General features: G+C 35.6%; 1 protein-coding gene across 6 annotated transcripts in view; it reads right to left on the reverse strand.

The window, feature by feature from the left end:
- Positions 1 to 1,285: 1,285 nt before the first annotated feature.
- DGKH (diacylglycerol kinase eta) overlaps positions 1,286 to 13,065 on the reverse strand; it is a 192,856-nt gene continuing 181,076 nt past the window's right edge. For 3 of the 6 annotated variants that reach the window (XM_017536127.2, XM_017536131.2, XM_017536130.2), the window contains 4 exons: positions 11,530 to 11,649; positions 11,078 to 11,186; positions 9,511 to 9,641; positions 1,286 to 2,386 (listed from right to left, as the gene is read on the reverse strand). In XM_017536127.2, the coding sequence (XP_017391616.1) occupies positions 2,297 to 2,386; positions 9,511 to 9,641; positions 11,078 to 11,186; positions 11,530 to 11,649 (450 nt within the window). In that variant the 3' untranslated portion in view covers positions 1,286 to 2,296. The remainder of the gene's footprint in view (positions 2,387 to 9,510; positions 9,642 to 11,077; positions 11,187 to 11,529; positions 11,650 to 13,065) is intronic. The other 3 variants (XM_017536129.2, XM_017536133.2, XM_037741185.1) reach the window with 2 other exon arrangements.

Below are 13,065 nucleotides of genomic sequence, written 5' to 3' on the forward strand. Positions count from 1 at the left end.
TACAGATGGCCAGAGATCTGCAATGTCAGAAGAGTTCTGGGAACCTGGCACCTCCTATTTGGTTTCACAGGAAAGTGTTTACAGGAGCAGGACGGCACTTGGGTGGGACTATCAGAGGGACTAAAAAGGAGACCTCTGACTTCATAAGTGCAGATAAAATTAGAATAATTAATTCATGACAATTTTTTTTTTTAGATCGAGTCTTGCTCTGTCACCCAGGCTGGCGTGCAGTGGTGTGATCTCAGCTCACTGCAAGCTCTACCTCCTGGGTTCAAGCAATTCTCCTGCCTCAGCCTCCTGAGTAGCTGGGATCACAGGTGCCCACCACCACACCTGGCTAATTTTTGTAATTTTAGTAGAGATGGGGTTTCACTATATTGGTTAGGCTGGTCTCAAACTCCTAACCTCAGCCTCCCAAAGTGCTGGGATTACAGGCGTGAGCCACCACGCCCAGCCTCATGACTCTTTTTAAACTACTTGATATAACTGTCTTTGGAAAATTTCCATTTATTTACAACTTAGGTAAAATATATAGTCAGACATACTTGCTCAGGAACTTCAGGGTGATTTATCTTAAAGACATCCAGATTTTGTGATTTTTATTAGTAGTTTAATACCCAAGTTATAAACAAAAACGTCAAATAAACTCCTTTCATGTAATTAAATAATATGCCTGACAATAGTTCATTTTAAATGCTCTATTAGTATTTCTCTTTAAACACTGGGGAAATAATTGTCCAGAAAATATCAATGATGCTATATCTCAAGATTATATATATGTAGGTGTATATATACATATAAATGTATATGTGTATGTATGTATATATACACATGTGTATATGTATATATCTGTGTGTGTATATATCTATTAAGCACCTAGCAGGCTACTTTATGAAAATTGCCACCACTGAGTCAGTACCCTATTTGTTTCTCTTACATATAATACTTTCAAATATTATAATTTATATTTTGGTATATAATGGCTAAAGAAAACTTATTTAAGGATATTTTTGTAACTTTTTGATACGTATGCCTTTGGCTTTCAAAGATTTGATCATTGTAATGTTGACTTCTAATAAGCTACACTGAAGTAGAGTGGTTTAGAAAAAGGAAAATAATATCCACCAGACAGGAATTAAGAATTAAGTGAGATAATAATAATAGCAACTAGAAAAAAATTTAAATCCCTTCTGTTGGGAAGTACGTGTCAGAAGACATTGTAGACAGTGGGTAAGTCTGGGTTATCCATCAGTATATAAATCTCAGTTGGGACCTCAGAGAATTTCTGGATATCAATAGTCTATTATAAATTCAAATAGAATATTAAATAATTATTAAATTGAAATTTAAAATTAGAAACAAAATGTGGAAATTTTGGTTTGGAAAGCTCCAACAAATTTGTCAGGTAAAGGAACATGTAATTTTATGAAAATACCCAGAGAATTTTCTTAATGTGCACGCCTACTGCTTATGACAGATTGAAATAAAATTGATCTGCATAAAATGTATATCATTTGTTGATTATGGCACAGACATATGTTCACAAAGTCTGAGGTACAGAATATTTACACAAAATTCCACATTAAAAAACAGAAAAGTGCAGTGCCCTTAGCCAACAAAAATGTACTTTAGTAATAAATTAAATCCCATTAAAACTGACATTAAAGCTATTAAGGTGTTACAATATTAGATGTGACATGCAAGAAAAAGAAAGACATTTCAGGCAGGAACATCGTGCATTAAGATTTGCATTCATTCATAATATCTGACCGGTTTTCAACATATTCTTCGACCACTAAGCACTAGGAGTCGGAGGTGATACCAACCTACATTCAAAACACAACTTAATTTATATTTTAGTCTCCTAACCTATGATTTTAAGAAAATGGCCAATGCCTCCAATAATGAAACCCTGGAAGTTTTAACCACTTATTGTTATGCAGTTGCACAGTAAGAACATTCCATCAGACCAGATCTTAGGAAAGTGAACTTTGCAATTCCACATTTTAGACAATGCAATCATCTCAGATTCCTCCTACCTTATTACTTTGGTGAATATATTTGAACGTGTCAGGTTTGCATGGAAGAAAATGGCTTTGTGGAATGTATTTTTTGGCACAAAAATGTTTTCTAATACCTCAAATCAAAATTTCACCCACAGCAAAATATCAAGCCACAGAGGTGCTTCAGTGGTGCTTACTTATCTATGCAGAAAAGTACAAGGACAGCCACTTGCTTCTAAGGACTTTGTATTAAGTGGCAATTACTTCTTTTCCAAGGAATAGCACCAATATGATCACACCTCCGACTGTGGAGTGCACCTTTCGAGCTCTTTAATTCCCTGGAGAATTCGCTTCACATGGCCCACTTTCGGTATCCCCAGGTCCTAAAAAAAAAAAAAAAGAAAGAAAAAGAACAGAAAAAGGTAGAAAGAATTAAAAATGAAAGGAAAAAAAGGCAGAAAGAAAATTTTAAAAATGAAAGAAAAGAAAAAAGTTTATCAATAATAGAAAACTGAGGATTAAATATTTAACCAGCAAGAAACATAATTAGCATTCAATTCATTCATTTTAGTTTATATTCAGTGATACAAGAAGTGAAAGCTAGAAAAATAAGTTCATAAAACAAAAATAACCTGACACTAAAGAACTGCCAGCTGGTACCAAAAAAATCACATTCTACATAAAACCTGAACTGTGACATTCTCAGAAATTACACACAGTGGCAGTCCTTCAAGAGTCAAAACCAATTTAGTCTCTGATACCTCCTTCCCTCCTTTCCTCTCTCTCTCCCTCCCTCCCTTCCTTCCTTTTCTCTCTCTCTCTCTCTTTCTTTCCCTCCCTCCCTTCTTTTTACTTTCCTTTCTCTCTCTCTCTTTGAAAGGTTCTTTTGGAATCTCTGGGAAAAAAATGATGCAGGACATCAGGGCACCCACAATTAGTCCTAAGGCAACATTTCTTGTGCTAAAATATTAAATTTAAAAGTGAGACCTAATTCTAGAGAAAGATACCAGTACTTGCTACATAAATTTGGACTGTAAATGCATTTGCAGTTGCATTACAAGTTTTTGACTTGAGACAAATATTTAATTTAAATAGTCTTTATACTTTGTAACATACGTGTGTAAAAAATTACTTAAACATGATTATCTGTTGGTTGATGCTTTCACTCAAAACACTATTAGCTCTTTTCTCTCAAAACTATTATTCTTGTTTCTTAAATAAACTTCTTCCTATAAGTGCCAAGAATTCAATATTTAACTTTCAGAAATAGATGATGACTGCAGAGTGTGCACAGCAGGTACTTTGCAAATATTTGTTGCAGGAATGAATTAAACCTACCCAAGGGTGAATAACCACTAGTTATGCACTCTGAAAAACTAAAAGAAGGAGTTAAGGCCTCCAAATCCTAGCTTCTTTAAGTGAAAGGGCATAGTCAGTGTGCTAACATGTGAAGTCAAACTTCTTCAAAAAACTGAAATATTTGAAAATTATCAAAAAGGTGACTTACAAAACAGCCTAAAAAAACAAGGTTATAAAATAAAATAACTTGTCTGAGAAGACAAAGACTCCAAATAGCCACCCTGTTTGTAATTTATTTTTCAACTTTTAAATGAAATAGATCAAACTGGTTTAACTCTTTTGTCATTGCCTCTCTCTCTCTCTCTCTCTCTCCCTCTTACCCTTTAAGAGCTCTTGGAGTTTTTAGCAGTAATGAATCCTTCTGGAAAATACTCTTTCCCTAGCCAATGCTATGTCAAGCTTGAGATAATTCTAAGATATTTCATAAATATTTAACTGACCCAGAAAAATATTTTCTCCTATGACACAGGGCATCCGAAATTAGTCCTAAGGCAACTATACGTTTCCTGAAGATGTGCTGAAGTATCAAGCTTAAAAGCAAGGCCAAATCCTAGAGGAATATACCAATGCTTGCTGCCTAAATTTGAAATATACATGCATTTGCAGTCACATTTAGATTTTTTGAGTGGAATATTTAAATATCTTTACACTTTGTGAAAACATAGATATCCAATTCAAAATATATTTAAATATTAAATATTTTATTTTAGGCCATATATACATTGTATTATCAAGACAAAATCTTCTTTGGAGGAGGTAGAATGTATTTAGAATTACCATTTTGGTATAAAATGAGAAGAAGATTTTCCATAGAGTTACATTAACCTCTTAGCTATAGTTTTTTTTAAAAAAATTAATTTCATTTAATTTTAAGTTCTGGAATACATGTGCAGGATGTGCAGGTTTATTACATAGGTAAAAGTGTGCCATGGTGGTTTGCTGCACCTATCAACCCATCACCTAGGTAGTAAGCCCCATATGCATTAGCTAAATTTCCTGATGCTCTCCCTCCTTCTGCCCCACAAAAGGCCCTGGTGTGTGTTGTTCCCCTCCCTGTGTCTACATGTTCTCATTGTTCAGCCCCCACTTATAAGAACATGTGGTGTTTTTCTGTTCCTGCCTTAGTTTGCTGAGGATAATGGCTTCCAGCTCCATCCATGTCCCTGCAAAGGACATGATCTAGTTCCTTTTTATGGCTGTATAGTACTCCATGGTGTATATATACCACATTTTCCTTATCCAGTCTACCACTGATGGGCATTTGGGTTGATTTCATGTCTTTGCTATTGTGAATAGTGCTGCAATAATCATACATGTGCATGTATCTTTATAATAGAATGATTTATATTCCTGTGGCTATATACCCAGTAATGAGATTGCTGAGTCAAATGGTATTTCTGGTTCTAGGTCTTGGAGGAATCGCCACACCGTCTTCTACAATGACTGAACTAATTTATATTCCCATCAACAGTGTAAAAGTGTTCCTATTTCTCCACAGCCTCACCAGTATCTGTCGTTTCTTGACTTTTTAATAATTGCCATTCTGACTGGCATGAGATGGTATCTCACTGTGGTTTTGATTTGCATTTCTGTAATGATCAGTGATGTTGGGCTTTTTTTCATATATTTGTTGGCTGCATGTATTCTTTTGAGACCTGTCTGTTCATGTCCTTTGCTCACTTTTTAATGGGGGTTGTTTGTTTTTTTCTTGTAAATTTGTTTAAGTTCCTTGTAGATTCTGGATATTACACCTTTGTTCAGATGGATCTATTGCAAAAATTTTCTCCCATTCTGTAGGCTGTCTGTTCACTCTGATGATAGTTTCTTTTGCTGTGCAGAAGCTCTTCAGTTTAATTAGATATCATTTGTCAATTTTGGCTTTTGTTGCAATTGTTTCTGATGTTTTAGTTTGAGTTCAATATTTTTATGTCTTCTAGGGTATAGGTTGTAATAAAGTTATGCCGTGACATTTGTTATATCTTTATTTTTATCAAATATCATTATATATTAATTCTTATATTCTTTATGAGTAACTTTCTCTTTCCTTGGATAAATAGTCCAAATTTTGACAAAGCATGCTTTCTAGATATTCAGTTATCCTTCCAGCCATATATATAAAACTTTCCAAATAGAAAAAACAAAAAATAAACCAAACAGAAAACCCTCACCATATGTTTACCATTTTCTTGAATCCTACTGTGTTCTAGCAAAGAAAATTATGCAATCAGTTTGCTTCCTTATCTGCAAAATCACATTGAAAATGCGTTCCTGGCTGGGCGTGGTGGCTCACACTAGTAATCCCAGCATTTTGGGAGATCAAGGCAGGCCAACTGCTTGAGGCCAGGAGTTTGAGACCAGCCCGGACAACACAGTGAGACCCTGTAAAAAAAAAAAAAAAAAAATTAGTTGGGTGTGGTGGCATGTACCTGTAGTCCTAGCTACACACAAGGTTGATGTGGGAGGATCACCTGAGCTCAGGAGGCTGAGGATGCAGTGAGCCATGACTGCATTACTGCACCCCATCCTGGGTAACAGAGCGAGAGTCTATCTCAAAAAAAAAAGATATATATATATATATATAGATTTATATATCTTTATAATATAGATTTATATATACAATATATATATATATTTTGAAAAAAATATATTTTTTTCTTCAAAAAATATATTTATATACATATTTTAGATGGCCACGTTGCTATGTCTAGTGGTTTTGGTGATATGGGAGTAACACTTGAGCTAATCTCTAAGCAGGAGTTAACAAGGTGAAGGGAAGGGCAAGAAGCACAGTAAAAGAGAGTACATCCCTAAGGTGAGAAAAGGTGTCATATTATTAAGCAACTGAAATAGGGCCAAGATGAATGAAGCATAGCCCAGGAAGGGGCCAGAGACTTCACAGCAGGTTGAATACACAGGCAGAACTTTGTAGGCCTGCATAAAGATGTGGGTTTTTATTCCCTAGAAATGGGAAGCTTATAAGAAGTTTAAGCAGAAAAGTGTATACCTGATTGATGATGCTAAAATAACACTCTAGTTGCAATGCGGATCTGGACTGTGAAAACAAAGAGTAGCAGTGGAAAGACCAGTTAGGAAGCTACTGACCTTACACAAGCAAGACTGGACAGTAGCATGGAGCAGCATTGTGAACAGGAGACAAAGATTAATGAACGGAGATTAGAATCACTATGACTTGGTGATGGGCTTGATGGGTTAGGGGAAGATGGACAAAAAAGAGGAAGGTGCCTAGAGTGCCTGGAAGGCCAGAGGTCTGATTTACTAAAATGCAGAGCACTGGAGGAGTGGTAGAACAGGAGTGTGATAGAAGCTCAAGAGCTTGCTTTTGGGCATGTTAAGATTGATATTCTCTAACCTAAGTGTCCATCAATGGATGACTGCATAAAGACAATGTGGCATATAAATACTATGAATTATTATTCAGCCATAGAAAAGAATTTTTTAAAAAAGAATGAAAACATGTCTTTTGTAGCAACTTGAATGGAACTTGAGGTCATTATCTTAAGTGAAACAAGAAGACACAGGAAGACAAACATTGCATGTTCTCACTCATAGGTGGGTGTTAAAAAAAGGTATATACATGGACCTAGTGGAATGATAGACAATGGAGACTCAGAGGGGTAGGGGAGGGGACGGAATGGATAAGAAATTACTTAGTGGGTACAATATATGTTATTCAGGTAATGGATACCCTAAAAGCCCTGACTTAACCAGTATGAATATAATAAAATTGCACTTGTACCCATATATATTTTTTGTTGTTGTTGTTGTAGTTGTTTTTGGAGACGGAGCCTCGCTCTGTCACCCCAGCTGGAGGGCGGTGGCACAATCTGGGCTCACTGCAACCTCTGTCTTCCAGGTTCAAGTGATTCTCCTGCCTCAGCCTCCCAAGTAGCTGGGACTATAGCTGCATGCCACACCCGGCTAATTTGTTTGTATTTTTAGTAGAGACAGGTTTCACTGTGTTAGCCAGGATGGTCTCCATCTCCTGACCTCGTGATCCACCTACCTCGGCCTCCCATAGTGCTGGGATTACAGGAGTAAGCCACTGCACCTGGCCGTATCCATATATTTTTGTATAAATAAAAATAAATTAATTCTTAAAAAGCAAAAACAGATTGATATCCCTGTATAATACCTGATTATCAAGTAGTCAGTTGGTGCTATAATCTAAAAGTTCACAAATCAGGTCAGGTAGGGCTGACAGAGAACTTGTGGGTCACTGACATATTCATAAGTAGTACTGGAAGCAATGGGGTACCTAAGGGCTGAGTGATCCCTCACCAGCATTTAGAGCCTTCAGTCTGAAGGGCTTGCCGCTACTGATGGCTACAACTGCAAAGAACAAGGGGAGCTCTTCTCTAGCTTTATGGTTTTGTGCTACAGAAGGCTCTTTCTGTGAAATGTTCCTTTTCTCATCCCCCACTCACACCTTGTTTCAGACCCAATAGAGTTTTCAAATCCATGTCAATACAAATTTCTAAAAGAAAAGTTTTAAGAGAATATAATTTGCATTAAAAATAAAAATAAAAAAACAGAACAAAAAAGTCCCATGAAAAGCGATGAGAACATTTTCTAACATAATTCTAAACCATCTCCTTCCTATTCTTATCTAACTTTGCCTTAGTATATATTTTTCCACTCTACACATTCATTCTGCTTCTTTCATTGCATGTGTACCTGTACATATCTATATGTTTATATGTAAATTTATAATACTTACACATATATGCATTTATGAATATTTTTATACATACACACACAGTCTTTTCCTTGAATGTACGCTTATTCAAAGCAAATGCGATGCATGCTTCTAGAAGGCAGGTGTCATGCAGAGAAGGTAGCATAATATTTTAATCCATCATTAATAAATATTGCTATCTGCCAAGGATATCAGAAGTTACGCAAACATGTTGGGTATCATGATCCCCCCTACATTTACTTTTTTGTGGACTCATCTCAAGCTTGGAAGCCAACTTTTGCTTTATGAACTCTACTACTACATATTTTGCTGTGTTCCAGATCTAGGACTCTCAACTAGCTAAGGTAATTAATTAATTATTTTATTTTTATTATGGCTAAAGTTGTTTAGGTATAAGTGGTGCTCACCTTTTGACGTGCTAAAACTCTTCGTGAAAAAAGATCTTTATATTACTTATTATCTATTCAAAGATCTTTGCTAACATATTTGTAGATGAAGGTGCAACAGTTCAATAATCTGTTAGGAATTCTCTGTATTATAAAATTTAACGCATTTTAGAACTTAGTCTACAGGAAAAGGATCATTCCAACAAATGTTACTACTTATTAGAAATTTAAAATGGCAGTATGTGGTAAGAAAATACATGACAAAATCCTATTCCTAAACCTTGGCCACAGAGCCTAATTTAGTTGTTTCTACTACTGAGACTTTACCCAAAGAATAAAAGGGAAATGCTACAGATGGTAAATGAATGAGTTTTCTCCATCATCATAAGTAACAAATAGGCTCTGAGCTGTTTTCTAGCAAAAGCTAGGCAAAATTTTTACCTCATTTACTAAAGAAAAAAATTTCTTTTTGAGAATAATAGAATTTTAACAATATGTCACAGAAAGGAAATTCAAATTTTTCAGTCTAGTTGCTCATGTGACCCAAGAAGGACTGATTTGGAAACACAACAAAATTGTAAGACACTAATTAGCTGTTGCTGTAAGTCTCTCATCTCATTCCATATATTAGAAAGGCTTTGTTATTGGTATTTTGAATGAATTTTTAGTTGTTAACCATATATTAGTTTTTTTAGTCATTTTCAGCAAAATTATCACCTTCCATGCTGATCCAATAAAAGCAGTTGATAGAAACATGATCCATTTGGAAATATTAGCACAGGAACAGTCATATCACTGGATGCATTGAAAATTACTAAGTTCATGCTAAGCTTTAGTTATAATAGAGTGATTCCAACAGGAAAATACTGCTGACATTCTTGTTAAAAAGCATAGAAGGAACTCAGACCACAGGACAGTGAATGTTAGATTACTACACATTTGCATAACATAAGCGAAGCGGAAAGCACATATCAGAAGAAGCACAGGAGAAAAGATTCCATTTTGCAATAACATTTTCAAGAGCAGAAGAGCACAAAGGAAATACCTTAAGATCTCGTCTTTCCAGATGCAAAAGTTCAGCCCCTCTGATGTCATGACGGATGAAGATATCTTTGTACTCTCCCAAATTGAGCAGATCCAGCCAAGCAGCAACTTCCTCTGTGCCCCATTTCTGAACTACCAAAGTTAAGAGCAAAACCCCCTTAATTTCTACATGCTCAATGCATTACAAAGCAAGGGCTGGCCAAAGAAGATGCAAAACAGAGTGCAGCGGCAGCGCTAGCAAAAGAAAGGTGAAAGGTGGTTTTTCAACAAAACTGTAGTTCCACTTTTTCCCATGCAGGTTACACACTCAACACAAGGATCCGACTATACAAAATGCTGCCGTGCACCCGTGCTTAGCTTTCGTCCAATTTCTTCATTAATGCCACCCAATCTACACAATATGAATACAAAATGTATTTCACATCATTAGGATCAATGGTACAAACTCTATATAAGCTCTGATGATTTCCTTCAGACCCTGTATGAAGATAGCTATAGACTGAGATGATCTACAAAGGCTAATTACGATTTAAAATCTGATAGGGTTATTCAATTTTACACAAACTTTTCTGCTTAAGGTCTTGCTGACTTCAAGTATCATCTTGATTGATTATACTACTATTGATAATAACAGCAATCAATGTGCTATTAATCACAATTTAATGTTATTTAAAAATTTCATAGCACTGCTCTCTGAGATTAGTTGGATTACATTGTTTTTTAGTGTGTCATTTGCTTATCCATTTTATTCAACATTGATTAGCTTAATAAAAGCCTACTTCTTTGCTATATTTGTTTTTTAAATGGTTTTCAATAGCTGCTTTATAAATATCACAAATAAGGTTTTACATCACTTTTTAAGAGTGCACTGAGAAGAATTTATAAAATGATTTGGTTATGAAAGGCAGCTACCATTGTATAAACAGAATTTGAAGGTGGTTTAGTACTAGCATACCTGTACATTTAAACTCTCAGGAAAGGTGAAAAAGGAATGAGAGAAATAGCACAAAAGAAGGGGCTTAATCTTTGCTTGCGAATGCAAGTATCACAGCACATTGTCATTGCCGAGGGTTTGAAACAGTGTCCTTAACACAGGAGAAAAAATATATATATATATAACTTTGGCAAATTAAATGAGTAAATGAAAGTTTTTATATTCCATTTATCAAAGTAATCTAAAAATTGTACTTAAAAGAAGAAAAACAAATTATACACTGATGCTTTGAATTGCTGTTGAGAAAGAACCATCTGAAGGGAAATGCTACCATCCACTAAACAAAGTAGAAGCAAATTAGCAACCACTTCATTTTTTGTGTGTGCTTCCTTACTAGAGATTCCCACTGCTAGTCTGATGTGTTTTAGGTATTCTTTTATGGTAAAATTCATAAAGCATGAAATTCCCCATTTTAACCATTTAAAGTGTAGAATTCAATGACAGTATGTTCATCATATTGCACAATGCTCAACCACCATCTAGCTCCAGAATATTCTCATGTCCTCCATGATATCACTTTAATCAATTCTTTTTTCATAATGTTACACTTCCCCTTCCCATGTGGACCACCTACCAGGCTGTGAACTTGTCTTCTGCTTCTGAAGCTTTTCCTTTTTAAACTTTGGCACTATTCGAAATACTGTGCTTCTGTTGCTTCTTTTGGTGCAATCGATAGGAGGTTCCTGTTCAAATCGAACAAGAAAAGAATTTTTTCAGGATATGAAAAGGAGAAAAACCTACTCTGATAATAGAGCTAATACAGGAGAATAAGTTATAAACACTAAACATTATAGAACAGTGATAACTTCTTCAAAAAACGTTCATGATGTACTACTGAAAATGTCCCAATTCCCAAAAAATGCCTTTGTTCATATAAATACCTTTTCTTACTTGCTCAAGAACAGTACTTTTGAAAAAGTAGTATTCGAAATTCTTTTCCTCCAAATATCTCTTTTTCAAAGATGAGTTCAAATTCTACAGTGATATGGTCTATATTTCGAGAGAAACAGGCTGAATTTGACATACCTCATCCTCATTTGGGTGTAAGATATAATAAAGCCACGGAATCTCTGTTAGTTTCTGTAATTCCACCTCCACAGAGTGTAGGGCATTGGATACGCGCTCTTCATGTGGTGATTCCAGCTGCTATTTACCAGATTAGAAGACAAAACGAAACAAGACTCACTGGCCAGCCTCAAGTAGAATAAATTATTGTACTTTGACAGTGAACAGCCTCACTTCCTATTAAGCTAATATTTTTTAAATTAAGAAATATTAAGAAAATACATTATTTTATATTAACTTCATTTTAAAAAATCAGGATAGATTTAATCCACTCATTACGTCCCAAAGATCATATATGAGTAGCTATTGTAACTTTAATAACTTCATAGAAAAGTATTCTTTTGGTGTGTTTTTTTCTGTGTAAATGCCTTCTTTACTATCCCTCTCCTTCATGCTTCCCAAGCATTTATCTACCCATTCTTCCTGGTTGTGATGTATGTAGTCTCACTATTCTACTTATTTGTGCCAAAAATACTTCTGATTTAAATAGGTCACCAGGCCAGGCGCAGTGGCTCATGTCCATAATCCCGGCACTTTGGGAGGCCGAGGCAGGTGGATCATTTGAAGTCAGGAGTATGAAACCAGTCTGGCCAACATGGTGAAACCCCATCTCTACTAAAAATACAAAAATTAGCCAGGCATGGTGTTGGACACCTATAATCCCAGCTACTTGGGAGGCTAAGGCAGGAGAATCCCTTGAGCTCGGGAAGCGGAGTTTGCAGTAAGTAGAGATAGAGCCACTGCATTCCAGCCTGGGTGACAGAGCCTGAGACTCTACTCAAAAANAAAAAAAAAAAAAAAAAAAAAAAAAAAAGTCATCACACTACATGAACAAATAATACCTTTGAACCAGCAAAAAACTTGTCATATAAGAAGAACTGCAGAAAAATCTTGAAAATTTAAAGAATAAGGAAAAAATCCCCACAACTCTTAAAAAACATCTGTGATGAAAACCTATAAAAATTGGGGCAAAGCAAAAAGCTCAATGGCTTATCATCTGAAACTGGGTTTGGATGCTTTAAAGAGAATTTAACTGCTCACCTATTATCTGCATTAACTCATTGAAAGCAGTTATTAAAATGCATTTATAAGTTCAATAAATGAATAAAGATGAAATAAACACTCCTACGCACAGAACTGGTAGGCAGTCAGTTGGACTCTACTCCTGGCCTTGTAATGAATGAACTATGTAACCAAGGGAAGGTTAATTGATTTCAAAAGCCTTTGTTTCCTCCTCTGGAAATAGCACAATGTGACTCAAGGTGATGATGGTGATGATGATGATGATGATGATGATGATGATTTGGGACAGAGTCTTGCTCTGTTGCCCAGGCTGGAAGTGCAGTGGCGCAATCTCAGCTCACATTGTAACCCTGACCTCCCAGGTTCTAACAATTCTCGTGCCTCAGCCACCAAAGTAGCTAGGATTACAGGCGCATGCCACCATGCCCAGCTAATTTTTGTATTTTTAGTAGAGATTGGGTTTCACCATGTTGG

This window comes from Cebus imitator, unplaced genomic scaffold (genome assembly GCF_001604975.1).
Source record: "Cebus imitator isolate Cc_AM_T3 unplaced genomic scaffold, Cebus_imitator-1.0 Scaffold96, whole genome shotgun sequence".
NCBI classification, from domain to species: Eukaryota; Metazoa; Chordata; class Mammalia; order Primates; family Cebidae; genus Cebus; species Cebus imitator.